Source organism: Blennius ocellaris (assembly GCF_963422515.1).
Source record: "Blennius ocellaris genome assembly, chromosome: 18".
In the NCBI taxonomy this organism is placed as follows: domain Eukaryota; kingdom Metazoa; phylum Chordata; class Actinopteri; order Blenniiformes; family Blenniidae; genus Blennius; species Blennius ocellaris.
Window position 1 is genome coordinate 3,997,350 of NC_137667.1, and position 27,773 is coordinate 4,025,122.

Sequence of the window (27,773 nt, forward strand, 5' to 3'; positions counted from 1 at the left end):
TTTTTTTTTTTTTTTTTTGCTATATAAGCCCCTTTTTTTACTTTCAGGACCTCTTATTCTCAAACTAAAAGTGTGACTTCATAAATAATGGCTTTATATTTGGTGCCGTATTATTAGTGCAAGATACATTTGGAGAAAAATAAGCGTTTTTTTACTGTTATTGCATGATGAATGTGTGGTATTGTTTATTGTGTCGATGAAAGAAGTAGTAACAAATACACGGTCATTTTTTTTCCCCCTCGTCAAACAGTCACAGCCTTTATTACCGCTGTTCGCTCTCAATAGACGATCTTGGTGTCGGGGATTTGAGGCAGCCAATAGGAGCGCGGAGGGGGCGGGGCTTACGGGGGGGGCGCACAGAGTGGGCGTTTGGCTCCGTCTTCCGCCCCTCGCCTCTCCTCGCGCAGGCGGTTCATGACTTCACATTTACACAAGTTGAGCCGCCTCGTACCGCGACGTCTCCCACGACCAAGATGACGGAGAGCTCCGCCAACAAGCTGCTGAACGGGGACAGCTGTCAGCGGGCCCCGAACGGCATCATGGCCGGCAAAAATGGCTTCGTGAAGAGCCACGGCCAGTTCCAGCGGCCCCACAAGTACCGCCGCCCCAGCGAGAAGGTGAGGCCCCGGGCCGGGCAAGGACTCCACCGCGGAGGGCCGTGGGACGAGCCGCCCCGGGTCCCCGCTGTGTCCCCCGTTCGTCTCCGGTTCTGTCTTGCGGGCTTCGTGCTGTTGTTTATCGAGCTGGAGTCGTTAAAGCTGACTGACGGCGCTTTTCGCAAAGTGTTTGTTTTAATGTAATTAGGGCGGACTAACTCAATTATAGCGACGTGAAGTCACAGTTTAACAACATGTGCTTACACACGGAGAGCCAGCGGATTGCTCTTTCTGGGATTTCAATCATTATTATTTTTTTATTAAAAAAACCCAAAAACAAACAAGTGATCATTAGTGTGTTTAGCTTCATATTGAACTCAGTTAGCATGTGTGAAAAGTAATGTAACTTGTGTGCTTCAGGCTCTTTTGGTGTGACATGCCACCTGATCAGGGCTGATTGTAGTGGTGACTTCTTTTTCCTGTAACTTTACACCGTGTGTGTGTGTGTGTGTGTGTGTGTGTGTGTGTGTGTGTGTGTGTGTGTGTGTGTGTGTGTGTGTGTGTGTGTGTGTGTGTGTGTGTGTGTGTGTGTGTGTGTGTGTGTGTGTGTGTGTGTGTGTGTGTTTACACACTGCCCCCATGATCCTGTTGTGTTACTCAAGTCTCTTGATGAGGAATGTCACTATGAAGAGCTGTGATGGGTGTGGCCCCTCCAAGACTGGAATGAAAACCCCTGAAGTTTGTTTGTGTTTGTGTGTGTGTGTGTGTGTGGTGTAGAAGGAGGGATTGTACACATGTGTCTTTGTTTTGTTTGAGCTTTGTTTTCCTCTCCTTGCTGCTTTGGCTCAACTTGACAGGATGCCATCGCGTTCCATAGCGTGGAGCTCATCCGCAGATGGTTTCTGGAGACATAGCGTGAATCACAATCCGGTCCAGATTGTGCAGAACCGGCATGTGGGAATGAGAAAAAGCGTCGGTATCAAGTTTCTGACTTTGCGTTGATGTCACGTTTGACTTCCACCGCTTTCATATTATTTCTTTTTGCAGTGAGCATAAGAGTGTTGTCATGTTATCAGTATATTTGGTGTTTTTTATCCCATCAGATGTTTTTGTTGTTGTTGGTCATTTCCCTTGATTTTCGCATTTGATTTCTCCCGTGTGGCCACCATCTATCAAATCCGTCAGGCTGTCACATCAGTATCGCTTCCGAATTTGTTAAATTTCTGCGACTTGTTTACTGTTAATTCCTAGTCAATTTCTAGGGCATGAATGCAAGTTTAACTGAAACAACCTTCAGTGCATTTTGGTCAGTTTTTTGTGGTTTATATTCAACATGCAAGGATAAATGCGCAATATATTGTGCAGCCCCTTGCGGCATACTTCCTAGAAGATTGGACTTAAAATCCTGGAAGGAAGGAAAAGCGAGGAAAGCTCGTTTTCCTGCACCTTCAAACTGGGGTGTAGCTCACCCTCAAGATGACTGCCCGGGTCTCATCAGATCAATGTTGCTGAAAAATGGATCAATCCCTATTCGGCCGGCCTTGATCTCTGTGGGAAATATCGAGGAAATGGTTAAAAGCAGCATTAGAGCAAGCTGGGAAGGGGGTGTCGATACAATCTGAGCCCAAAAAAAGTATTGATTAGTGTGGAAGAGTCCGACTTGGATGAAACACACACCGTGTGTTTACATGATGTTATTGTGTAACGTGATCAGTGTATTGAGCTGCAGATCTCCACTCGGTTGTTGTTTGGGAGATTCTGCAAGGCAGACCCTGGGATCTCCAGGCAAAACAACCAACCTGCACAAGGCTACCTCTCCTCACTCCGTTTGTGGGGCGGTATTCAAAAATTTAAAGCAAACATGACGTCAAACGGACTGAGTTTGGCCGCAGTGGGAGGCATCGCGGTCGAGCGGTGTGCTTGAATGTGACCGTGTGTTGTGTTCGCTGCCAGGCCACTGGTGTGACAATGAGGCAGACCAGTTCGACTGGTTCTAAACACACACACACACACACACACACTCGTGAGAGACGCACTCGGTTGCTCTCCTGTTCCCTGAGTCGGAGGTATTTCTTGGAGGAGCATGACCGGTCACATGAGGTGCGGTTGCTAAGCTGCAGCCTGCAGTGAGTGACCGCCCTTGTCGGTGTAGTGTTGACTTTTCGAGTCTCCACACTCCCGGCTCCAAACGTCGTCGCTGTTCTCTGGGAGTTTTTGTGCAGCAATTCCGACGCCACGTTTCTTATCGTCGCCGTGAACCAAAAATCATCCATTTCTTCTCATAGAATCCAATTAATTAGAACGGGAGGGCGTCAGAAGCGTCTCAGTTGGGAGGAATGTGTGTGCTTGTTGTCGCCCTCAACGGTCTTTCCAGCCACTTCCCATGAAAAAGACTGGTTGAAATACGGGTCTGCTTTCCGTCACGGGTTTATTGGGCTGCTTGGTGCGGCAGATTTAATGAGTAAACAGATCTGGGGTATAGATAAACCATTACCTTTTAAAGGCAAGCCACTTTGCATGGCGGGTAAATCTTCGCCTTGTAAAGATTGATCTTTTTTTGCTCTGCAGCTTTTTTTTTTTTTTTTCCAGGTCCAATTGTAACTGCTTCCGTTTGTCCTCCCCCCCCCCCCCCCCCTCCAGAACCAGAATGTCCCACATAACTCCAGCTTGTACAAGAAGCCCTTCTCGGAGTCCTTCGAGCAGACGCCTCTGCTGGTCGCCGTGCTCACCTACATGGGCTACGGCATCCTCACCATCTTCGGCTACCTCCGAGACTTCCTCCGGCACTGGAGCATCGAGAAGTGCCACGTGGCCCGCGAGCGCGAGGAGCAGAGGGTATAAACTGCATTTATATTCGACTTTGGGGACCATTTGCATAATGTTTCAAGTGAAAACGCCCCCCCCCCGAGCACCGTTGTCGTGTAAACAGACACCCAAAACACAGACATTTTTTTACAAAATTTATTTAATTTATTTAATTTTATCTATTTTATCTATTTTATTTTATTTATTTTATTTATTTTATTTATTTTATTTATTTTATTTATTTTATTTATTTTATTTTTTTTTATTTTTTTTATTTATTTATTTTTTATTTTTATTAAAAAATATAAAAATTTCAGAACATGTACAAAAAATTCAACCTGAAACAAATGGAATGAAATAAAAAAAAAAAGAAAGACAGTCATCCAGAAATCACTCGACACACTATTATTTCACAATATGTGTGTTACGTGTTCGGGAAGGGGGCGAGGCAGAAGTATAATTTTTTTTTAAATCCTACCCCATTACATCATTATCGAGACAAATCACACAAAATATTTATTGTTTTTATAATTTTTTTTTTTTAATTGTTCTTAATTTATGTCCTTGTTTTTCTATCCTACACCCAAATAAGAAAATAAGGACAGTTTATACACACCCCCTCCACCAATGAACAGTACAGCACCATAACCCACAAGCCCTCATGGCCAAACCTCATAGCTCGCCTCATTTATTTATTTATTTTTAAACGGAATTAAGCTCATTTTCCACCACAGATGTCAATACAGAAGCTTGTCCTTTTACGTGACGAGGCGAGGAAGTTGTGACGCCTTGTCATTCCCTTGCACAGGACTTCGTCCCCTTGTATCAGGATTTCGAGAACTTCTACACCAGGAACTTGTACATGCGAATTCGAGACAACTGGAACCGGCCCATCTGCAGCGTGCCCGGCGCCAAGATGGACCTGGTGGAAAGAGTCTCCCGCGACTACAACTGGACGTTCGAGTACGTTTCCGCCCGCGTCCCGTTATCACTGTTTTCCTCGGAGGGCTTGTTTACATCCGAGGCGTTGCCGACGAGGTGTGTTTTGACGTCGTCGATCCGCGCTGGGAGTCGATGACCTTGCGTTTCTGATAATAGCGCAGCGACGTCATTTATGGTTGATTTATGGTTGAAAGTCTGTCGCACGGTCCGGAAAGGGGAACGAAACTGAAACGTTTTATCTCTGACATGTGAATATGACACAAGCAAGGCGTTTTCCTGTTTTTTATCAAAGTGTATCATAGCCGTTGCCGGTTTCAAAGAACAACCTGGACGCAGAGTCTCGGCCAAGGAAAGCTGATTATTTGTGCTGCTTCTTTGTTTCTCTCAGGTACACAGGAAAAGTGGTGAAGGACGTCATCAACATGGGTTCATATAACTACCTGGGCTTTGCTGAGAACGCCGGAGCTTGTGCCGACGCCGCCCTGGACGCCACGCGGACCTACGGAGTGGGCGTGGGCAGCACGCGCTGTGAAATAGGTAAGAACGGGAGGTTTGATGTTCGTTTAAGCATTTTATTTATTTTGGATTTTGTTTGTTTTTTTAAGCCCGGCAGCAGCTGATTTATTCATATTTTTGTCTTTTTTTATCAGTCACAATAAAAGCAGGTTGGAGTTGCTTTAACAGAGACAATCTCAACAAATCCCAACAAAGTTATGTTTTTTTTTACATGGCCAAATGATCACCACAATCCCAAATGAATTGTTCTGGAGTTCAGGCCTTACAGTGCTGTTTCAGTTGTTCAGGTATGCAAATCGAAGGATCCCGTTTACGTGACGGTTTCAAGTGAAAACGCAAACCTTGGCTTTCAGTCCATTTTCAGTGAAAAATGACAAGAAAGAGACAAAAACTGAAGCAGATCTTTTCATACAGTAGCGTTGGCCTAATGTTGTATAAAATCCCATCAGAAAACATCCCAGCTCGACGCAGAAAGCATCAAAGTTTGGCAAAATAGATCCTCTTTAAGAGTTTAAGAATGAAATATGTCAAAGTGTTTAACACACAGCTGTGAAACCTTTGCGATTACTTGGATTTCCGCAAAAAATTGGCCATAAAAATGTGTTTTGCGCTTCATCAAGTCACCTCAATAGACTAATAGTCTGCTTAAACTAATACCACACAACACATTGTATGCCTCTATTGATCACAACTTGTAAACATGCACATTGCAGGGTAGAAAAAGTACGTGAACCTTTTGATTTTAAAAACTGTTGACCCTCCTTAATAAGCAAAACCAAACGTTTCCTGTGGTTGTCGATCAGACCTGCACTAACGGTCAGGAGGAATTCTCTTCACAAAACTGTTTCAGTTGATCATATTGTTTCTATATCGGCAGACACATGGTCTTAAGTTGTCTCTGCAAAAACGTCTCCATAAACTCAGCAATTGGCAAAGCAGCCGCAAACCATGACGCCCTCTCCAACCATATTTCATTTGGGATGATGTTTGATGTTTTGTTTTTTCTTCCTCTCCCCACATGGCGTTGTGTGTTCCTTCCAAACAATTCTATTTTGGTTTCATCTTTGCCCACACGGTATTTTGCCAGCGGATCATCCAGGTGCTCTTTTGCAAACCTCAAACGCGCAGCCATGTTTTTTGTTTTTTATGGCAAACAATGGCTTCCTCTGCGGTGTCCGCCCTTTAACTCCGTTCTTGTTTAATGTTCTACTTAAAGTTGATTGGTCAACAAACAATGTTAGCATGTGCCGGAGGTTCCTGTACTCTCCAGGATTCTTCTTCGGCGCAATTGAGTGTCCTGCGCTCTCCCAGTCGTCTTCACGGGACGACCACGCCCAGGGAGAGTCGCAACGGTGCCGAACTTTCCCCATTTGTAGACCGTCTTGTCTTGCTGTTGACACAAGCGCATCGAGGCTTTTGTTTTCCTTTCCAGCTTCATGCAGGTCAAACATTCTTGATCTCTGTTGCGCGATGCACAGTTTAGTTCACATGAGAACAGTACATTTTTTTAACCACCTAAAATACTTTTTGGGGATTATTTGATCACTGTAGCAGTTTACACATTGTTTAATTAACATTTCTTGAATACACCCCCTTTCAAATTATCGCTCCTAAAATTTCTCTAAATTTCAAAATAAAATTCAAGGGAGGAAATAAATAAGTGATGCAAAACGATGCAATCCGATACCAGACAGCATTAAAACAAAGTAAAATCAAATAAAAATAAGTAACATTTCAATATTTGAAACACTTTATCAGTGTCTTGCTGCTTACAAAACACAGTTTATTAAATAAAACCTCAATTGAAACTGTGCAAAGTGATGGATTGTACACAAAGTCCACCCTGCACTATGAAAGTTTACGTGTCGTGTTCAAGAAAAACAATCAAACTTTTTGTGCTGCTATTACTTTCAGGGAACCTGGACATCCACGAGGAAATGGAGCAGTTGGTTGCCAGGTTCTTGGGAGTCGAGTCATCCATGGCCTTTGGCATGGGCTTCGCCACCAACTCCATGAACATTCCTGCTCTCACCGGGAAGGTGAGGAATTTCATCCGCTTCCTTTGGTTTTCCGTTCCACATGAGGGCATTATGTACCACTTGATTTTGTTATCGCACTGACCCCATGCGCACACTGTAATTATATAAATATGTTTAAAAAAAACAAAAAAAAACGTTCCTGTACAAAGTGAAAACAAGGTACTATTTTTTTTTTTCTTTTCTTTATTGTTTTAAGCATGAAATGTTCACAGCTGGTTTCCGGCACAAGCTTTCAAAACATGCTGGAGATTGATACTCTGTTGTTCTCAGCACAACAACCCGGCCCTCACTCGCTCCTCGCTGCCTCAGGCGGTGTCGCAACATTTCACCTCTAACACAATATTTAACTCGGAATGTTCACTTCATGCAAATATATGGAGCTTTCTCGCCTCCTGTGCAATTGTACTATTTTTTTATTTGCCTGCTGCATGTCCAACAATCTCCCCACCAGGTTTTCAAACCGAATGTTTGACTCCCATTTTGGGCGTGCCGACCTGAGTTTGACTAACGTGGTGGTTTTTTTGTTTATTTTTTCACCACGTTTAGGGTTGCCTGATCCTGAGCGACGAGCTGAATCACGCCTCCCTGGTGCTCGGCGCTCGCCTGTCTGGATCCACAATCCGGGTCTTCAAACACAACAGTGGGTGGATGTTTGTAACAGGAAGAAAAAAGAGATTTTGATAGTTGTGTGGTTTATGCTTCATCTAAATAGTTGAATTTCAATGTGGTTAGGAGTGTTTTTCAATTTAAAAATCCCATTTCGGGACGCTAAAACCATTTGAGGTTTAATATTTGTGCAGCAGCACCTCTGGATGATAGATAAGCTCCTGCTCTCTCATGAAAGGCCGGAACTGTCATTAAGTTACTGATTGGGATCTTTATAGTTTAGAGATTTTCTTAAAATTAAATATATATAGAGATTTTATTTTTATTTTTTTAAACGAAGCAGGAAATCTCTTGTCGTGAGTATGTTTGAACGTGTGGATGAGGACTTTTGTGAAATTATGTTCACCGAGTGGAGCAATAAATGTATTTCGCAATATTGACCTGTTCAGACATGTGGCTTTCTCGCCATATTCCAGACACATTGTCTTCTGCAGCGCCGTTTCGTCTTGTTTATTTTACTCCACTGAAACTGCACAGTATTGGGTGTGGTGATGCAGACAGACACACACACACACACACACCCACCCACAGTGAGAGATCCTGACTTAATGTCGTCTGTTCCCACAGTCGGCAGGTTGGAACCAGTTCAGCCGACCACAGGGAAATAATTTCTGATCATAAAGGAAGTGCCGCCTCTTAATCTTTCAATAATAAAAAGCTCCAGCATCACTCCAGGGGAAACAAACCATTCGATCCGCCGTTCCTCCCGCCGTAGCTTCAAAGTCTTCTATGTTTTTTTGTTTATTTTTAAATCGATCTTTGTTGTAGACATGCAAAGCCTGGAGAAGCTGCTGAGGGACGCCATCGCGCACGGGCAGCCCCGAACCCACCGGCCCTGGAAGAAGATTCTGATCGTGGTGGAGGGGATCTACAGGTATCTGTCTGATCTGTCACTTCTCTGTTGCAGCGTCTCCTTCCTCACATCCAGTTTCGTGGTTTAATGACACATTGAAACTAGTATCATGTTAAATGAAACCTTGCACAACTTTTTTTTTTTTTTTTTTTTGTCGCCAGTACATTTCCGGAGGAGAAGTCATTCACATTACGGTCACGTTGTTACAATATTGACTCACTATATCTGCTGTTAGGTCCACTATGCTGTGTTTTCACAGCGCGGGCACAGCCTTATCTTCACAGTAGCAGCAAACTCATTTGCAGTAAAATAATGAAGCACTTTTACACGATAAGCCGAGGCAATATTTTCCTGGATTAAAGTTCATCGCGAGTACGCCGTGGGTGGAAACACAAATTGGAATCACACCTGTCCTGTGTTTTTTTTTGTTGTTTTTTTTTCACCGATTCCCCCTTTTTCTAAACGTGCCCACAATATATTTCTCGTCGTTTGAAAGTACCCAAACGTCAATAATTGAATGAATATTAAGTTATCCAAATCTTAGTGTAGACGAGATGAATTCTGCCAATGAGCGTCATCTTATTCCCCCTTTTTCATGGAAATCTAAATTGAAGGGTGTTTATTGTCATTGTCACCACATTACTGTCATAAAATACACCAACAGTTACTGATTAGCTTTCACTAAAACGTGGTGCAGAACTTAATGGTTCCCAGAGGATTCATAGTGATCAGGTCGTTATCGCCAGGTTTTTATATCGTAAAACATTAATAATTGAACGGGTCACCATAAAGACTCTCAGGGGATTCATGTTGCTGACTTTGATCATGCGCAGCCTTTTCAATGTCAAACTTTCTCGATTTGGATTTGGCGTTTTGTCCGACGGCACGAGAATGTTTTCAGGCTTCGAAAGAAAATATCTCAACATCGGAAGGAGGAATTCCTTTTCTAAAAGTGAGATTTGTTCCATCGTGGAGGAGCAGTGATCCGTCATGTGTAAAGAATAACGGCTGGGTTTATACGACCGATGACATGTTTAGCTATTGCGGGCTTGATGAGCGTGACGATCGTCGCTACCAATGAGCAGACGGTTGTTTCGGTAAATTAACTTCCCGTTCACCCTGCACCCCCCCACACCCCCCCCCCCCCACCCCCCCTCCCCCTGCAGTATGGAGGGCTCCATTGTACGTCTCCCAGAGGTCATCGCGTTGAAGAAACGCTACAAGGCCTACCTGTACCTGGACGAGGCCCACAGCATCGGGGCCCTGGGGCCCAACGGCAGAGGGGTGGTGGACTACTTCGGCCTGGACCCCAAGGACGTGGACATCATGATGGGAACGTTCACCAAGAGCTTCGGCGCCGCCGGAGGCTACATCGGCGGGAAAAAGGTTGGTGGTCGTCGACGCTTGTAAGCGTGAAGACAGGTTGTCGTTCGTCACGCAATTTTAGCAATTTTTTTAGCTTTCGTTTTCCCCAAAGAGGATCTGATTCAGAGCGTGTTTTCGTTTTCAGCGGGTTTAAAACAAAGTCAGGAAGTGTGTACTGTTCTTGAGCGTGACTTACCGGGAAGCGACTGTGTCCAGTGCACAGACGATGACGCACTTGGAATTGCGCAAGTTTTTACAAACCGTGTCACGCATGATATTTGACAGATACCCCCCTCCGAAAGTGCAGCTTTTATCATTATAATCATCCCGTTTACTCAGTGAATGTAATGACTTGACTGTGTTTCCACGCCAGGAGCTGATCGATTACCTGCGGCGCCACTCCCACAGCGCCCTGTACGCCACCTCCATGTCTCCTCCGGTGGCCCAGCAGATCATCACCTCCATGAAGATCATCATGGGAGAGGACGGCACCACGCTGGGTAGGTGCCAGGAAGAGCGGGATGAGGCGCTTCAGCCTCACAGTATCTTCTTCTTTTGTTCATTTGAATGTAGTCGCATCATACGTGAAGTTGAGCTGGCGACGGGGTGTAAACGGTCAGAGCTTCAGCCACGAAGGCAGGTTTTGTACAGTAAATTTAAGTCATAGCCAAAAGGCGTGTCTGAAATCACTGCCCTTTCTACCTTGTAGTATCTGTTCTGGCCACAAGGTGGCAGCACAGACCCGTTGCTTAGAACTCATTCTGAGTCAAACGTCAGACCAGAGGAGGAACCTTTGACTCCTTAATTCAGCGTTTAATCATTGTTTAAAATATTTAATTAAATTTTTATTCTATTTTCTTGTGTATATACTTATTTATTTATGCATGTCGGCACCAGGGTAGACGGCAAAGTCAGAATTTCATTACACTGTGAAACCTGGCTTTTACTGTTGAAATGACAAATAAAACACCTTGAACCTAAGAGACGATTTAATCAGAAAATACGGAGTGTAATCATCTGGAAACGAGGTGAAAGAAAGAGAGGCACACCTATAAGGGAATTTTGAAAGCTCAGAGTAAAGCAGGTGTTGTCTACGTTGAGGCGTCTGTGTCGAGGCTCCTTCTCGTCTTTATTTGAAGCTTTGCAGTTTGTTTGTTTTCAGCTCGATCGCTGGACAGTTCCTTCTGTTTTTTGAAGGTCGACTCCCGTTTATGACTTTCAGCTGCGCGATGTGTTTAGGAGCTTCTTCACACGCTTGATCGGTTCAAGATTCATGAGATCAGATCCCCCCGCCTCCCGGCCGTTCGACCATGAGACACAGAATTAAAACACCTGGACTAATCCTCGCAGTGTTGCCTTTCTGCAATGTCATCAACTTTCTCCACATCATTTCTGGGGATTAAAAATAATTTTAAAAAAACCAGGTGACCCTGCAACGTATTGAAGTTTGACAAGTTTTCTTTGTGGAAGAGTAACAATGAGAGTGTGATTGGTTGCAGCCCCCGTCACTGTTTGAAATCCTAAGCCTTTGAAGATCCAGACGCGGAGTTGAAGTGATAGTCGAGCTGCCTGTTAACGGTTTGTTGTTGCCTCCGCGTTGCTAAGGAGGGCAGAGGAAGACCTGCTGCAAAACACAAGCTTATATGGAGGGAATGTCAGGTGAAGAATTCAGACAAAGAAAAAAAAACAAAAAAACCTAAATAAGTGGCCTCGTATATTGTCTGCCCCCCCCTCTTAGTGTTTTGAGAATACCTTGAACTCTCTTTCCTTTTGGGGAAAAAAGCCCGTAGATAGATAGAACATCTGACTTTGTTGTGTCTCAAGTCTTTTGAAGCTTCGCCGCCGGGGCAGATGTGTGTTGCTGTTGGCCCTCGCCGCCACATGGTTATTTGTTTGAGTGAGATGCTATCTCCAAAGCTCAGACGGAGGATTCGCTCAGTCCTTTCAGAAGTGGCATCGGTCCGACCTGTGTTGATTGACGCCTGCTCCCGTCTCAGCTCCGTGACCTCAAACGAGGGGAATCCGCCGTCCTCAAAAGGCTCCGGCCAAACGGGGCAAGGCGGGTTATTTACATAACCGCTGGAGGACGAGCTGATGTTTCAAGTGACTCGGCCAAAAAAACGCGCCGTTTCTTTCTTTTGGCCGGCGGGAACAAGAGCCGAAGCTCGTTATTTTCCCCCAGAGTTGTAGTGTGAAGGAGCATCTGACCACCGAACTTCATGTAGTTTGCAGTTTTGTAAATGTGAGCCGTCTGCTCCGAGCAGGTGCAACGAGGGAGGGAGTTTGTTTGTGCAGAGCTGGTCGTATTTCGTGAATTTCGTGTCCCTAAAAAAAAAAAAAAAAAAAAGAGGCTTTGATGTAACTAAATTGTACGTTTCGGGGCCTTTTCCAGGCGCCAGCCGCCTCCGGCAGCTCTTCGAGAACACCACCTACTTCCGCAGGAAACTCCGCGACATGGGCTTCATCATCTACGGCAACGACGACTCGCCGGTAGTACCCATGATGCTCTACATGCCCGCCAAGATCGGGTACGGGGGATTTCACACTGCCGTCATCTGTCCCCCCCCCTTCCCCCTCCGTCTCACACGTTCCCTTCCCGGTTCTGCTCCTCAGGGCTTTCGGTCGAGAGATGCTGAAGAGGAACATTGGCACCGTGGTGGTCGGCTTCCCGGCGACGCCCATCATCGAGTCCAGAGCGCGCTTCTGCGTTTCGGCAGGTCACACCAGAGAGATGCTGGATACAGTAAGTTCAGCTCAGCTCGCCAACATACCAAGACATTAGCATACAGATTAAAGAGACACGCCACCATTATGAGTTTGCTGCTCATTTTTCTTATTTATTTTCATCTTTTGCTCTCCTTTCCCATCTTGAAAACTAAAACTGTGCATTTATTCTGAAGTAGATTTGAGTTGCAGGAGAAAGATAGCAGCTCCCGTCGCGTTTGAAGGTGGGCGGGGGGGGGGGGTGGGGGGGGGGTTCACTGTTGATCATTTAAGAGCAAAAACGGGCACTTAATAGGTGAAAATCAACATTTGAGTCTTCAGTTACTTCTGTCTGCGTCACATCATCACAGTCCCACTCAGAGAAGAATGGATCTCTTTCATTTAGAGTGGGAAACGCACACAAAACTTTTTCTTTTTAAAATTGTTAATCCAGGAATTGTTTGCTTTTCGCTTTGGTGCTTCAAACTGTCGTTTCAAACAAACGGTGTCAAAATAAGTTCTTCGGTAGTAAACTTCAGGTCGAAGTTGTGAAAAGTTTGTTTCTTTAGCTGCCCAGGCTATTTTATTACTGAATATTTGATCTGCAACATGATTCGGGGGTTTGTTTTGATCGACTTTGGCTGATTGTGGATAAAACGCTCTTTTAATCTGCCTGACTGGCAGGTGTGTGTTTCAATAAGAGTCCCAGTACAGTGGGCCTCAGACTTCTCTCCGAGCGAGTCGTGTCTCTCCGAGGAGGCGTCATTCATCTTCCCGAGGAGCTTGTCAACACCCGTTTGTAATAGTCCATTTAAAGGGCATCAGCCCGCCTTTTGTAGAGGAGCTCCGAGGAGCCGCTTTTTCCGTCTTTGGAGACGCCAGCCCCCCTTCGCCGTTCCTCCAAAAGCATGGAATCAGAAAAAAAAAAAAAAAAAAAAAAAAGGTCAGGAGGAAGGTAAATTGCTTCCAGGTGCCCTGCAGTGTGTTGCAATGCTGATCGAGTCTCTGGTGGAAAGACGTGGAGGAGTTTCTGTTCCGTTTCACTGCCAGCCTTCTGTTCACCTTTTCTTTTTTTTGTAGCTTTTGGAGACCTTCGCCACTCCGAGCTTATCGCCTCACCATTTTGTCACAACATTTCCTTCAGGTTGTCCCCTGGGTGAAAATATTTATTTATTTATTTTTTTAAATCATTAACGGCCTTGTTCTCGTTGCTTCTCTAGGCTTTGGGGGCCATCAGTGAAGTGGGCGACCTGCTGCAGCTGAAGTACTCCAGACGCGAGCGGCCGCTCCCCTCCCTGGGATGGATGTCCGAGGAGAGTCTCTTCCAGGACTGAGCCTCGCCGCCATTCTTCCCTTTGCTTTTTTTTTTGTTTGTTTTTCTCTCACTCAGCTTTGTTTAAACCCCCCCCCCCCCCAAGACTTCTCCAGAACCAAAGTCCTCAGAACCGCCTTTTTTGTTACAAACTCCACGTTTCGTCTTTAACTTATTGCGACTTGCTGTCGTCTCAACAGCCCCCCATCACCCCCACCACCCCCCACCCCCCGCACACATTGAATGTGTATCTCCTGTGCAAACGTCCAACCAACTGTAAACTAGGCACATCTATTGCCTACGACAAAATCCGATGGCAGTCTGTCGCTATGATGCACGCAAGAAGGGGGGGGGGGGAAACCCAGAAAAGATGTATGTAAATATTATTTATCACACGTTGGTAAAACTGCCTTCGGGTGGCATCCCAAACCTCAACCACAGATCCATGATTTCCCAGGAGCAGGCATGTGTTGTGCATATGTATGTATCCGACTGCTTTTTCCTAATCACCTTTACTTGTAAAAAGAAAAAAGAAAAAGCAGATAGATTATCGGGTTCTTTCCCAAACCAAAGGATGTATAAGTATAGATATATTTTCTACCGTTTTTTCCTCGTCGATTAAAAAAACAAAACGGATGTTCCAGAAGAAAACGTTTCAAGAGAGGAAAAGAATCCCAGGGAGCAAGACTTGAGGAATATTTCTTTTTTTTTTTTTTTTTTACTGCTTATTTTCTAGAAATATTTTTCAGCCTTATTTACTGTTTACACCTGCACTCGAAAGACTTGAGCCTAGTGTCTTTAACATTTCTATAAGCTAATGAGCTACACATGTGATTTTTTTGTTTTTTTTAAAACCCCCCCCCCCTCATTTGTTCTCACGCAAGTGCTTCTTCACGTGATTGAGCGATCTGAGCACAAACGACACAACTCGGATCTGTAAGCATGACGATGTCGCTTTCATCCGATATACAGACCGTGTTATTTATTTAAATTGTGTCGATTTTTATCTGTTGGTTTTTTTTTTTGTGTGTGTGTTTTTTGTGTTGGCAGCTCCAGATGTGTCCTATTGCAACAAGTGTATTTCAAACCGACTACTTCATATTGTCTTAACTTCGGTGCAGCACTACTGACGATGCGTTCCAAACGCACAGATGACGTAGCCACTGAACTCTCGAGAGATTCATTTTGTTTTTGTCGTAATTTATCACGAGCGATCGTCTTCTGGGAAAACATTCCATATCCTTTTACTTGTCGAACGCTTTTGGTCTATGTGTGTTTCTGTGCGTTTCCATCTCGAGTTTGTCTGCTCAGTGGGATGGAACTTGAAACAAACCTAAACGTGTGTTTGTTAGATGCTGCTTTGGCATTTTTAACACTTTTTTTTTTTTTTTTTCCATTCAGGTCTTAAATGTCTATTGGTCACTTTTTTCTTTTCTTTTTTCTTGTGAATCATTCCAATATATATATATTTTTTGCCTCAAACAACTTGATTGCATTTGCTTTTAATAAATAAAATGTAAAAGTGGAACACACGACGATGATCTGGATGCACTCTTCAGAAAGGTGTGCCGGCATAAAGGCTCTCTTCACTCCCATGTTTCTTTTTTTCCCCCCTCAACGGTGCTTGTGTGTTCGGTCTCTACATTTCTCCCCGCGCAGGCAAAAAAAGAAAAATATATAATTGCAAACAGTTTGTCCGTCACCGTGCAACGTGCAGGTTGATGGTTCAAATGCAGAGCCGCTCCGGGCTCTTGCGGTGTCACGTGACGTTATTCCAGCTAAGTCGCAGCAAATACCTGCAAACCCTGGCGTCTCTTTGACTCGTGGAAACTTCACCGGTTTGCTTTTGGGAATGTACAAGAGCCGAAGATAGAAAAATAAAAAAAAAAACTACCACTTGGGAGTGTGTAAAGCCATGGAGTTTGTTGACCATGCTGTTTGAAACAGTGCTGCAACAATTAAATCACTTTCTTTGTATGAAGTTCTGGAACGGGTTTGTGTTTATTTATCACGTTGGAGACACACAGACTTGCAGGTAGAGCTTTAAAAAAAAACCTAACGAGCTGTTCCAACGCCTCTTTGGACTTGGAGTCACTGACACGGTGCCATTACGCCGCATTCCTCGCCAGCCAGTCATCCGCTGGCGTTTTTTTAAGGTGCATTTTTTGGAAAAACTGCCGCCCGTGGAGTGAGATAATGATTTGTCATAGTTTTTAGAAAAGTGGCAAAGCTCAAAGGAAATGATGTGTCTCCAGAGATGATGGAAACGGGAGCCATAAACAGCATTTGGTGGGGGGGGGGGGGGAGTTTTCCACGAAGGCGGCACAATACATCCCATCTCTCATTTGAGGCCTGTAGGTGAAAGGGGCAAATACGTTTTGCTCTTTTCTCTGATTATTACCATTCAATACCACGACGGGGCAACTTTAACTAGAGAAAGACGTCACAAGAGTGGGAAGATGAACTCCTGCCAGGCTTGATCCACATTCTGCACATGTTTTGTATGTCTTGAGGAAACTGATTGAATTTTTTACAGTTTGACTTTTTAGCAAGAAAAGAACAGGGTTGATAAGGGGTCTTTATATATATATATTTTTTTTTTAAAAAGTGCAGCTGTTTTTTTTTTCACTTTAAAGCCAATAAATAAAATTTTTATTTGTCTCTTTAAACTTAAAAAAGAAAAATATGCTGGAGAGAACACTGAGTTTAGGCGGTGATGTGGAGTATGGTTTGAGCTTGAGGGTCTCAACTTTTAATCCGCTTCCACGTGTAAAATAAACCCACCTTGTCAAAAGTACCCCCCCCCTCTCTTCCACACAGCTGTGAGCAATGAGCATCCCACCCCCAACCCCTCCAGCAGCACCCCCCCCCCCCCCCCCCCCCTCTCAATGCCTTCACAACACACACACACGCGCGCGCGCGCGTCCTCCTCGAACCGGTGGGTGAACTTAAGCTGGATAATGGATTAACGCAACAAACAGATCGCCGGCAAAACGCACAGCGCGCTATGAACTCCAGATGTCAATGTATTGGAAGCAAACAGCCTCCCACCCACGGCGAGTGAGTCACGGTGTTAAAGTAGCTGAATAAGCGGGCGGCGGTGCGGACGGGGAGCGTTATAAAAAAAAAAAAACAACCCAAACGCGTTCTCTTCTTTCCCCCCCACCACCACCACCACCTCCACCTCGGGCCCAGCTGCTCGTTCGTTTGGACTGACTGACAGTTTTGTCGCTTTGCGCGGACGCGCCGGTGCCAGACTCCATGGAGAGCGCGCGGGACACCTCGGGACGCTGGTGCGCATCTTCATAACGCGCGACGCTTTCAACGCGGACGAGGCCGAAACTTCCATCTGCGCCTCCTTTCCCACCCCCACCACCACCACCACCAGCAGCAGCAGCCCTCACCCCACCCGACCCGAGTCAAGAGGTTGGAGAGGAACCGGAGACATCGAGAGGGGGGAAAAAAAGAAAAGAGTTAATCCAGAGAAACGTACTTTTTTTTCCACCCCTCTTTCTTTTTTGACTTTACGCGAAGTTTTGAAGATGCGTCAGGAGGTCGCGCGGAGATTTCAGATGCTGCTCGTGCTCTGGTCCGTACTTCTGCTCAGTTTGGGGACAGGATTTCCAACTAAACGCAAGAATATTCCCCATAAAGTAAGTTTTTTTTTAGATACCGTACGTGTAGATCTCACTATCATGGCTGTTTTTATTTGTATTTTATTATTGGGGTTTTTTTTTTTAACTCAAGAAGTTAAGCAACAATTTTTTGCAAACCTTATTAAAACCACACCTGCTCCTCACAAAACTGCATTTTATAGACGTGAGATAATGCGTTTCTTTCTGGCGTATACCTCTTTGTTTAGTACTGCAACTTTATCCCTACATGTATTATAAGAAAAGCTGTATCAAAATGTAAAAAAAACAAACCGTTTAGCTCAATGTTTTCCCGTAAATGCGCAATTGTCGTCACTATTGTCGTCATTGTAAATACAGAGGACTAAAATTAAGCAAGTTTAAGCTAATAAGTGTTGTTGGGTGGCTTTAGGAAAGAAACTCATCCTTAAAGAGAAGAATTACAACAGATTCCCTTAATTGAAGGCTTTGGTGTGAGTTTTACTTGCATTTGATACTGTTTAAAAGAGAACAAATTTGTAGGTATTTACATAAAAAAAAAAAAAAGTGATTCATCAGCAGGAGTAATCATGGGAGTCTCTTTCTTTCCTACTACTTGGAATAATTCAATTTGGAAAACATCAGGTATATATTGATGTAACAGAGAAGCTGCCCTAAAGACTTCACAGCAGGATAGTAAGGTGAAGGAAAGCAGGTCCAGAATAACTCTTATTGATCCTCAGAGTTCACAGAGAGGACCAAGCACAAGTGGAACTGTGCCCAGAGTTACAAAACATGCCCATTATACCAGCGAGAAAAATCTAATCCGATCTGATCTCTTTCCTTAAAATATCATGCTCGTCTGATTTTTTCGCCGAAAGCAACAGTGACGTTTTTGCTGGGTGACGGATTATCACAACACAAGACCGCAAACGATCGTTCATTTGAATTTCAGTGAGGTTGAATGGAAGACGTTATAAACATGATTTAACCACCTCTCGCTCATCAAGCGACTGAAGTTACTCAAAAATGACAGAAACACCACTGCGTGTGGCTTTCTTTTGTCTCGCCTCTCTCTCCTTGTATAGTAAGGTTTGCCATCCCTGTGCATACACCCTGCTATCATAAATCCAAACTCCCTGCAAGCACACACACACACTCACGCTGTGCAGTGTGTGGTGTGCCCAGGGAAATGTTTGTGTTACTCACGGACATATTTGGATATCAAAGTCTGTTTGTGTGTGTTTGTGTCAGGGTTCAATCTTTTTAGCCTTTGAACTCTCCTTCTTGTGTGGCCTGCCATGAATGTCCTATTGGGACTCTCTCTCTCTCTCTCTCTCTCTCTCTCGCTCGCTCTCATCATCCGTCTGATTGATGTCAAAGCAAAAAAGATAGGGAGAGGGGAGAACCGGAGGGAGAGAAGAGAGGGGAATCATCGGCGAAGAGGGAGAGAACAAGTCTCACTGACTTCTGCAAGTCTTCATTCATCAGAAGACGGCGGTCTTCTAACCTGCCGGGTGTGTGCCGCAAGTGGCGGATGAAAAGGGGAGATTAGCAGAGGAAGACAGGAGGAGGAGGAGGAGGAGGGCTCTGTGAGGCGGGTGCCCAGTAACGAGATGCTTATGTAACCAGAATAAGGCAAGCCTTCGGCATCCCTCATGCCGGAGCCCAGGTCAAGTGTCATTCATGTGATTGTTTACATTGGCTCTTTTCTGTGTTAATGTGGAATTTCCTGTTTTTTAGCCTTACCCCCATATCTTGGTGAACAAGAGCGAGAGAGAGAGAGAGAGAGAGAGAAGGAGGAGGGTTGTATTCCAAGTGGCCTCTTTTCCAAGTTTTTGGGACCTGTTTTCCCTCTTGCTGCTTTGTTACCCCCCCGACCCACCCCAAGCTCTACCACCTCACCCCGATTCCGCCAGGCATGCATTTGTTGTGCCGTTTCCATTTGCGAAAAAAAGATGGCGATCAAAGAGCATCCATAGTTTATTGTTCTTCTGTAATGGTTTGGAAACGGCCAAGTGCAGGGCCCTTTGATATCTGCGAGCGCATAAATCAGGGCTGCCACACTGCATGCCTTCCCAGCCTACCCCCCCCCCCAACCCCACCGGATCCTGTCCCTACCCCTCACCTCGGCCCCCGCTACCCCCATCGAGTCTACCGACCTCCTCTCCCTAGACTGAATGTGTGTCATCATCATCATCCTCCTCCTCCTCCTCGTCATTGGAAGCAGCAGTAACGGTAGCCAAGCATGAATCTGTTCTTTTTTTCAGTCACTTGATAGGCGGAAGACAACGCTTCGCCAGAAACTTGACGGAGTGGTAGACGCCGATCAGACCGAGGTTCCCCCGCTGCGTCGTCCCAGTGTTAAACACACCGCATGCCATCGGCCATCGGGCCTTTGATCAGAAGAGCCCCACACTACCGAGAGGAGGAGAGCAGGATCAGAGAGAAGGGGAGGGAGGGAGGGAGGGAGGAGAGTGATATACAGAGCAAAAGAATACAGGATCCAGATGTTGTACAAGACGAGATGAGGAGGGTGTGAAAGTATGTGGCCCCTCTCATGGACTTTGGACGTAATCTTTTTCTTGTGTCTGCGTGAGGTTGCTGCGTTCGGCGAGCGTGCCAGGTCTGACGGCGTCACACGCAGGCTCAATTCAATCAGACAGCCATGATGGCTGTTTTAGGTCATTGTAATGATTCATCATTATCGGGTTTGCTGTCTTCGATGATTAATCTGGATCTGGAGATTATCATCTTGACTGAAAGAAGTATGACAACTGCCACGCTATGGCCAGGATGTCTCCAGTTCCCCGCTATCGAAGCAGAGGGCCGACCTCATCCATCATGGGAAAGCCCCTCCTGTAAACAGGCTTTAAGTGTTCACATTCTTGGATTTGACCAACCACATAAGTTCTTTATGGGACAATCACCGGCAGTCACTGAAAGGTACGCCCTGTTCTGGAGGCCATGACCATAAATCATCAACCGACTGGTCATTAATTCAGACATTTCTTCTCCTCTTTAACCCCCACCACTGCCACTGTTCTGCTGAGGAGACCACAAACTGGCTCAAATCCAATTGCTAAATCTTCCCCATTCATACGCTTGGGACCATTTGATGTATTAAAGATGTTACCGGCATAAATTCATGGTGGACAATAGATCATTAGAGGGGTGTTTGGTTTATGAAAGAGACAGGTATCTTATTAGAAGAAGAAAAAATGGGCCTAATGGACAATCAGACCATGCAGACTCCAGCCACAAGGCACGTATTCAGTGTCACCACCGACGTCCATTATTTTGAGAGATCATTGTTTCATCCCGCCGGCACCTCCTCCCGTGTAACTGTAAAACCTTGAAGGGTCAAATTAAGAGGTGGCCCGACTGGCGGCAGCACAGCAGGTTCAGACACACTTCCATCGGTACAGGGGTCCCACGCCTCCCAGGCCCTCTCATTAAAGCTAAAAGAGGATCTCTCTGGCACAGGACTCTCTTTGTCCACGGCCTGGATGCCATGACTGTTGTGGGAAAAAAAAAAAAAGAGGAAAATGAAACGAAGGCTGGTTGGTCACTTGGCTGGTTAGTTGGATGCCTCGGGGGGCTTTTTGGAATTGCTGACCAAGCTGTGAAGTGGTGGACGGTATCACGATGACTTCCTGAAAACAGAGCGCTAATTGTTTTAGACTCCTCAATAAGCCACGATAAATGATAGATGTTTTTGTCATTCGCCTGGCAGAAGGCACTGACTTTCCAAATGTGTGCAAATTGTCTCAGTTGCTTTTTCTTTTCTTTTTTTTTCACATTTCTCACAGCAGCGTCTGCACAGTCACACACGGGAATAAAGCGTCTCGGCTTTCTCCGTCAACAGCTTTCCTTTTGTTGTTTAGTCTCTAAAATTGCTCCACCAGATAATTTGCGGCTGAGATAAACAGTTGAACTCGTACTTTTATCTGCACTTTCCATCAGGCTCACGGCCACCCAGCTCATAGCGGCGGAGTCCAGCATGTCCCCGAAGCCATGGAGCATCAAAACCAGGTTCAGAGTCTCCTGCCAGAGCCCCACGGCCACCAGAGGAGGTGGTCTCACCCCCAGCATCGCTCCATTGGTGTTCTCCCGCAGCCCGAGCCCGAGGAGGAGACCAAACCCTTCATCCTGGATCTGAAGAACTTCCCCGACTTGGCCAATGCTGACATGAACTCGCAGAACCCGAACATACAGGTGAGGTTAGAGCCTCGTCTGGGCGTCGGACAACAATGACAACACAAAATGACCAATGACTGAACCAATAGACAACAAGGTCTTTTCACTTATGTCTGTCACTGATTTAGTTGTCTATTGTGGAGCAAAATCAACGATCGCGCGATCTTATCTCGGTGAAAACAGCTGTGTACACCTGTAACAACTATATTAAACCTAGTAACTGCAATGTTATCAGGAGGTTTGTTTTTTAAACTTCTCGTCATTTGAATTGAATTGAAAATGGAAATTTACCTTTGTCAGGTTAATCAGTCTGTCTATGTACATTTGAGCAAACCTCTGATGCATTCTCTTGATCCTATGCACAAAATGACTATAAGCCAGCTGGAAAAAAAAAGTATTATCAACTGAGACACACAATAGGATTCAGAGGCGGGTGAAATAAATTTGACAACAGCTACAGAAACGCAGTGTTCCTCTCCTGTCGTACTCTCGCCTGGTCTTCACATCAGCGGAACCGGGCCCTTGGAAGACGTGTAGCATCTAGGATGAGTCATGTTGAGGTAATGAGAGGTAGTTATCCAGAATAAAGGTTCACATTCTCTCCCTGAGAGGTTCGCTTGGTTGGCTGAACGCTCATGCTCACATTCTGACTGACTGACTGAGATCCAGGAAACGGGTTCACTTACGAAAACACTCTTCCAAGGATTTGACATGGTTGATTTCTTGAGAGGGGCTTGTAAGTGAAGCACTAAAGCTGGGGAAAGAATTTTGTGGTGCCTTACTTATTTCTGATCGCGTTTAACTACAAAAGCAGATTTAATTCAGCCGAGCTGTGCTGCCCAGTTGGTAGAAGCCATTGTCATAAAAGACAAGCCGGTTTAAAGTGACCGAGAGCCTCCTTTGCTTCACATAGGTGACCATCGAAGTGGTTGACGACCCTCAGATGGAAGTAGAGATGGACCTGGCCAAGGAGAAAGACTGGCTTCCCTCTTCGTCCTCGTCCCCTTCCTCCACAGTCGACTGGCTCGGGGGCAAGAAGATTTTCTGGCCCCTTTTCTGGAGTTACACCGACGCCGATTCCAGCGAGGACAGCAACAGTCGGTCCGGTGTGGAGGACACGGGCGAGGAAGAGGAAGAGGAAGATTATTCTGATTACGGCAGCGAGGAGCCCTTACCCAGCGGAGTGGGCGGAGACTGGGACACCCGTTGGAACGAAGGCTGGGATCCAATGCAGAGCTACTATGGTAAGTTTTGCCAAGTGGTACGCTCGGTGTCAACTCATGGCACCACAGGAACACAGCCCCGTCTGCTAGGACTGGAATCAGGTCATAGATGGAATCTTTTTCAATAATTCTTACTTGAAAAGAAGAAAAAAAGCATAAAGGTAAAGGAATTTTCTGGACAGAGAGACTTATATGGGAAAGACTGCATGATAACTGCCCCGACAGTCACAGAGAACCAAACGATGCCAGCATGCCAGGCAGCATGAGCACTCGACCGTGAGGACATTGTGGTTCACGGGCACTTTGAAGTCGACACTGGTCGTGCTGGTCGCAGAGGCCTGCCTTTTGAAGATGGCTCCGATGCGCTCGCTAATGGCAGCGTGAGGCCGGCACTGTTCCCTGGGACAAAACAGCCTTCTGCTTGTGGACAATTAGAGGGCAGATTGGGAACACGGAATGACAGGGGCCATTTGGCCAAACCCTTTCATCCTTACCCAGGACCCCTAGGGCCCCCCCCCCCACCACCACCCCTCCCACCCTCCCGACCAGACCCTGGCGGCCCTCACTGCCCTCTGCGGCGCAGCCTTTTGAGCGAGTTCAGGAATGTAGGGAGGCTCGAAGGCCTGCGCATAACTTGTGTTGTGTCTCAGCTTGCACAGACAACTTATTCAGTGGTAAAAATAGTAAATAATAAGTATGAAAAAAAACTTGTTGGGATGCACCCAAAGAATGAGGAGTGAGTGAGAATCCCTCCTTGTGAGGCCAGCTATCGACCAATACTCATCTAAAATGGTAACAAGTATCTTGAATTACTTTTCAGTCCGGCTCTTTCCCACTTTTCTTTATCCTGTGTGTATAGACTCTATCTGTTTGACTGTTGTGTGCATAGATAAGCCAGCAAAGGGCAACAATGCCCATTAAGCGGTCACATCTAAAGACTCTGTGAACATAAATCTAGGATGTCTGCCTTAGCTCCTTCTGTAATTATGACTCTCCTGAGACCTCATTCCTGTATGGCCACATGGCGAGCTGGCTGCCCCCGCAAAGTAAAATTGGGTGCTCGCTACACCCAGGCTGGTATTTCTGCACCCACCTCGCCTTTAATCATGAATGACTTGTTTTCAGTGTTATTAACACCACAAGGAAACGTGGTGCGGAGGCGGACAGCCGCAGCACAGCTTCCCTCTCTAATTTTACTGGAGCTTTCTTAAAAAGGACGCGGGCTCGCATGGGAAAGGTTAGCCCAGGAGAAAATTGTCATTTGTACGGACCGAGACGCTGAGAAAAACTATGAAGCACTACTTTGGAATGGTTGACTGTTGAAATACAGACTCCAGAGTCTATGTCAACAAAGTTTTTACAGCAGTTTTTCACTTGGAATCTGCTTCTTATTAGCATGTTGGATACACTACAGGTAGCCGTTTTAATCTTCACCTGAGTCCAAAATAATCATTTTTGAGGCTCATTTTATTAAACTCCACACTTTATTTCCAGTGTGCTTTAAGGGGTCGTAAGCGTTCCATGCATTGCAGGAATTCGTTTTCAATCAGTTTTCTCTCCAACAGATAAAGACACAGACGAGTGGACTGCCTGGTCTCCCTGCTCTGTTACATGCGGACACGGCGAGAGAAAGAGGACCAAGTCCTGTGGTTACTCCTGCACCCTGACAGAAGCCTCTAAATGTGACCTGGAGCCTTGTCCTGGTAAGGTTCCTTTCTCGATCTCACGGTTCAGAAGCTGCAGCCATGTGAGCTATTTCCGTTCAGATTCGAAATGACCTTCCTCTCTCCTCCTTCTAGGCGACACCAACACCGTGGTGGAGCCCTTCCCGTTTGAGATGGAGAACGGCACCGAGCCATTTGGCACAGGCAAGTATTTGACATGTTGGAGTTTGATAAAAAAATCTTTTTGGAAAATGGATTCAGACTTGACGCGGTGTTGCACACCCTCTTTCCGACAGATGTGGACAGCTGTGAGAAATGGCTCAACTGCAAGAGTGACTTCCTCCAGCGCTACCTCCACCAGGTCCTGTCCGAGATGCCCAACTGCCCCTGCTCGTACCCGTCGGACGTGTCGTACACGGTGGTCAGCGTGTACGACGAGGTCCACGGCCGTCCGTTCCGCTGGCGCGACGCCAGCGGCCCCAAGGAGCGCCTGGACATCTACAAGCCGTCGGCGCGCAGCTGCATCCGGTCGGCGCTCTCGGGCGACTCGTCCACTCTGGCGGCGCAGCACTGTTGCTACGATGACCACGGGCGGCTGATCACGCGGGGGAAAGGCGCGGGAACGCCGAACCTGATCAGCACGGAGTTCTCGCCCGAGCTGCACTTCAAGGTGGACGTGTTGCCGTGGATCCTGTGCAAGGGGGACTGGAGTCGCTTCCACGCCGTGCGGCCGCCCAATAACGGGTTGAGGTGCCCGGAAAACCCCCACGAGGATGTGTTTATGAATGAACTGGAGGAGGCCAGGGAGTACTGAGGGACCGCTGCCAAAAGTACATCGTCACTCGGGAGAGCCAGAGGGGGAAAGTTCCGAATTCGAGAGGAGACAGCCCACCTTAAAAGTCATAAAACACTTGTTCTACATTAAGCATCAGCCATCACTCACTCATTAATGACAAAGAGGAAGGTAACAGTTGTGACTAGGAGTTTAGGCATTAAGGTGAACACTGGTTATCTCAAGTTAAAATAGAATTCCGGTGTCCCACTGGTTCTTAACCTCTTACACATCTGCCGAGACATCAAGCTCTTTCTTTTCATCCACTTTCCTGAATGCGTCGGTCCGATGTCGACCAGCATGACACAACATAAATACGGGACGGTATTGTTTTGGGCAGAGTCCAACAGATGAATATCCTAACTATGCTGCTACAACACAAAGTCCTTTCGGTTGGAGGGGAAACAGAATGTCATCAGATCCAAACAAAATGCATTCACAGTACCGTACGGTTTAGCTACGTCTTCGGAGTTACCAAACAATTCAAAATCACTTTGCAATTTGGGAGCTCGAGCAGAGAGCCAAGCCGAAGGATCTAAAACGTCTCATTGCCAATTCTGAGCTCGCCAGTTAGAGTTATGAGAATAGCCTTTGGGCAGCAATTGCACAAAACTGGCAATGTTTCGTCACACAGATTAATTTTAGGTGTCACAGCCAGGAAAACATATGATCTGGGTGCCAAAGAGATTAGAGAAAGAATCCGACTGTTGGTGCCTGTGGAAATCCAGCCTCCGAGGAGGAACTACAGTGATTAGACTGGGCTCACAGATGTGTTTCTATAATGTTCTCAGGAGGACTAACGGACCATAACAAGCAAATTTGTTCATTTACCTCGACAGTGGAGCACTATTGGATCTTGTATAGATGGAATTGGGAGTTAGGATTACTGGGTAAGGGGTTGGTTGTGACCCAGATTGGAATTGAAGAACTTATTAATGATTATGCTCAGTTTCAAAAAAGCTGTTCCAACCTTCACAACTGAATCGCAGCTGCTGAGGCCGAGGGATTTTAAGCTATATTTAGGGGGTCTTTTAACTTGATTGGATGGAAAGGACATCCCCGAGACTCTAGCTGACACAGGATACTCTGCACATCACATACCCGGCAGCATATCATTAACATGACCGGAAAACAGCTCCAGGAACTTGTCCTTTCTATCCATGGTTTTTTTTTTTTCTTCAGGAATACTCCCACCAGATGCATTGATGCGAACACGCTTTTGCATTTTGGATTCACCAATTCTTAAAGGAAGGCACTTTAATTTTCGCCATTTGTTGTCGATAAGTGATCTTGTGAAGGGAAGCTCCCCAGAAATGCTGCATTGTTATGATGAAGGTGTGAAGACATAGAGGCGCCCTGTGGAGGAAAGCATGATTTTTTTGTTTTGTTTTGTTTTCGTGATTTCTGAATCTAGTATTACATATATGGTGTTGTACAGTATTTATTTGTCTTGTTTTTTAAGTTTGCTGAAGCTTTGAAATGACTCTATACTCAACATGGTGCACTAATCGAACTGAGAAAAAAACAAAAAAAAAACGAAGGCACCCATGAACAAAAGGGAAACCTCTTGTCACTTCATACGGAAAACAACAGGTGTCTATGTTTTATTCTGTGTTGTACTGCAGTGTTAAATGATATGTTGTTGCAATTATTCTGAAGAAATACATATATATAAAAACTTTGCATTCATCATCTTCTCATGTGTTGCTTGTTTTTCTACGGAGAAGGTCAGTGTTCTTCGGTTCTCTGGTGTTTGGCAGCCACTGGTCGGAATGTTTTGGACGTTTCCCTGCTGGAGCCCACCTGATTCAAATGAGCAGGTCATGATCTGGCTCCAGCAGGGGTTTGTAATTAGATCATTCATGAGAATCAGGTGTGTTTGAGCAGAGAGGCGTCTGAAATGTGCATGAGGCCGACTTGCTGAGGAGCAAAAGGCTCGGGAACAAGTGAGGGTTATACTTTGTACTTTTCTTCACCTCTTGTCTGAAAATGTGTCGCAGGAAAGACAGTGAAGACGTGGAAAGATACTAGTTGACAGATCATTTTGGCTCATCTCATCCACCCAAAATCTCTTTAACGGAGTGTTACGGGTTTTTTTTGTTGTTGTAATCAGACACATTCTAAATTTTGTAACAAACTTGAAAAATTAAACATCAGTTATAGTTTGGAGGCACTTCCGCTCTTTCGCCTTCACATAGAGGTAGTCTATAGGTTTTTTTTTAAGAGTTAATCTGATTGGTTTCTGGGGCAAAAAGTTTGAAAACCACAGCTGAGCTTAACATTTTTCGGGTTGACAAAGTAGCTCAGACTGATTAACGTCACCAAATATAAGTGCAGTTTTTAACATTACTTTCCAAAAAAAAGTGGATTTTTTAAATTCAGTGTCCAACGCATGGCTGTGTTCAGATTAGTATCCTAAATGCTTGTTTGATTAATTGAACAAAAA

At 45.5% G+C, this 27,773-nt stretch overlaps 2 protein-coding genes across 2 annotated transcripts; both read left to right on the forward strand.

Moving 5' to 3' along the window:
• The first annotated feature begins 445 nt into the window (after positions 1-445).
• On the forward strand, positions 446-15,778 carry sptlc2b (serine palmitoyltransferase, long chain base subunit 2b). The gene is made up of 12 exons (XM_080514172.1): positions 446-617; positions 3,237-3,431; positions 4,210-4,364; positions 4,732-4,880; positions 6,774-6,898; positions 7,445-7,538; positions 8,333-8,438; positions 9,584-9,803; positions 10,156-10,282; positions 12,175-12,310; positions 12,396-12,525; positions 13,706-15,778. Exons 1-12 carry the CDS (start codon positions 474-476, stop codon positions 13,817-13,819), a joined length of 1,695 nt encoding a protein of 564 aa, XP_080370298.1. The 5' UTR covers positions 446-473; the 3' UTR covers positions 13,820-15,778.
• A 1,517-nt stretch (positions 15,779-17,295) lies between these two features.
• On the forward strand, positions 17,296-27,017 carry ism2b (isthmin 2b). The gene is made up of 6 exons (XM_080513549.1): positions 17,296-17,450; positions 21,375-21,626; positions 22,522-22,852; positions 24,397-24,534; positions 24,631-24,699; positions 24,792-27,017. Exons 1-6 carry the CDS (start codon positions 17,340-17,342, stop codon positions 25,307-25,309), a joined length of 1,419 nt encoding a protein of 472 aa, XP_080369675.1. The 5' UTR covers positions 17,296-17,339; the 3' UTR covers positions 25,310-27,017.
• The last annotated feature ends 756 nt before the right edge of the window (positions 27,018-27,773 follow it).

Bases quoted from the DNA above. Each gene is read 5' to 3' on its own strand.
- ism2b (XM_080513549.1), top strand. From the start codon at position 17,340: ATGCGTCAGGAGGTCGCGCGGAGATTTCAGATGCTGCTCGTGCTCTGG. The intron at 22,853-24,396 runs GTAAGTTTTGCC...TCTCTCCAACAG, and splicing joins TCCAATGCAGAGCTACTATG to ATAAAGACACAGACGAGTGG. The intron at 24,700-24,791 runs GCAAGTATTTGA...TCTTTCCGACAG, and splicing joins CACCGAGCCATTTGGCACAG to ATGTGGACAGCTGTGAGAAA.
- sptlc2b (XM_080514172.1), top strand. From the start codon at position 474: ATGACGGAGAGCTCCGCCAACAAGCTGCTGAACGGGGACAGCTGTCAG. The intron at 4,881-6,773 runs GTAAGAACGGGA...TATTACTTTCAG, and splicing joins CAGCACGCGCTGTGAAATAG to GGAACCTGGACATCCACGAG. The intron at 12,526-13,705 runs GTAAGTTCAGCT...TTGCTTCTCTAG, and splicing joins CCAGAGAGATGCTGGATACA to GCTTTGGGGGCCATCAGTGA.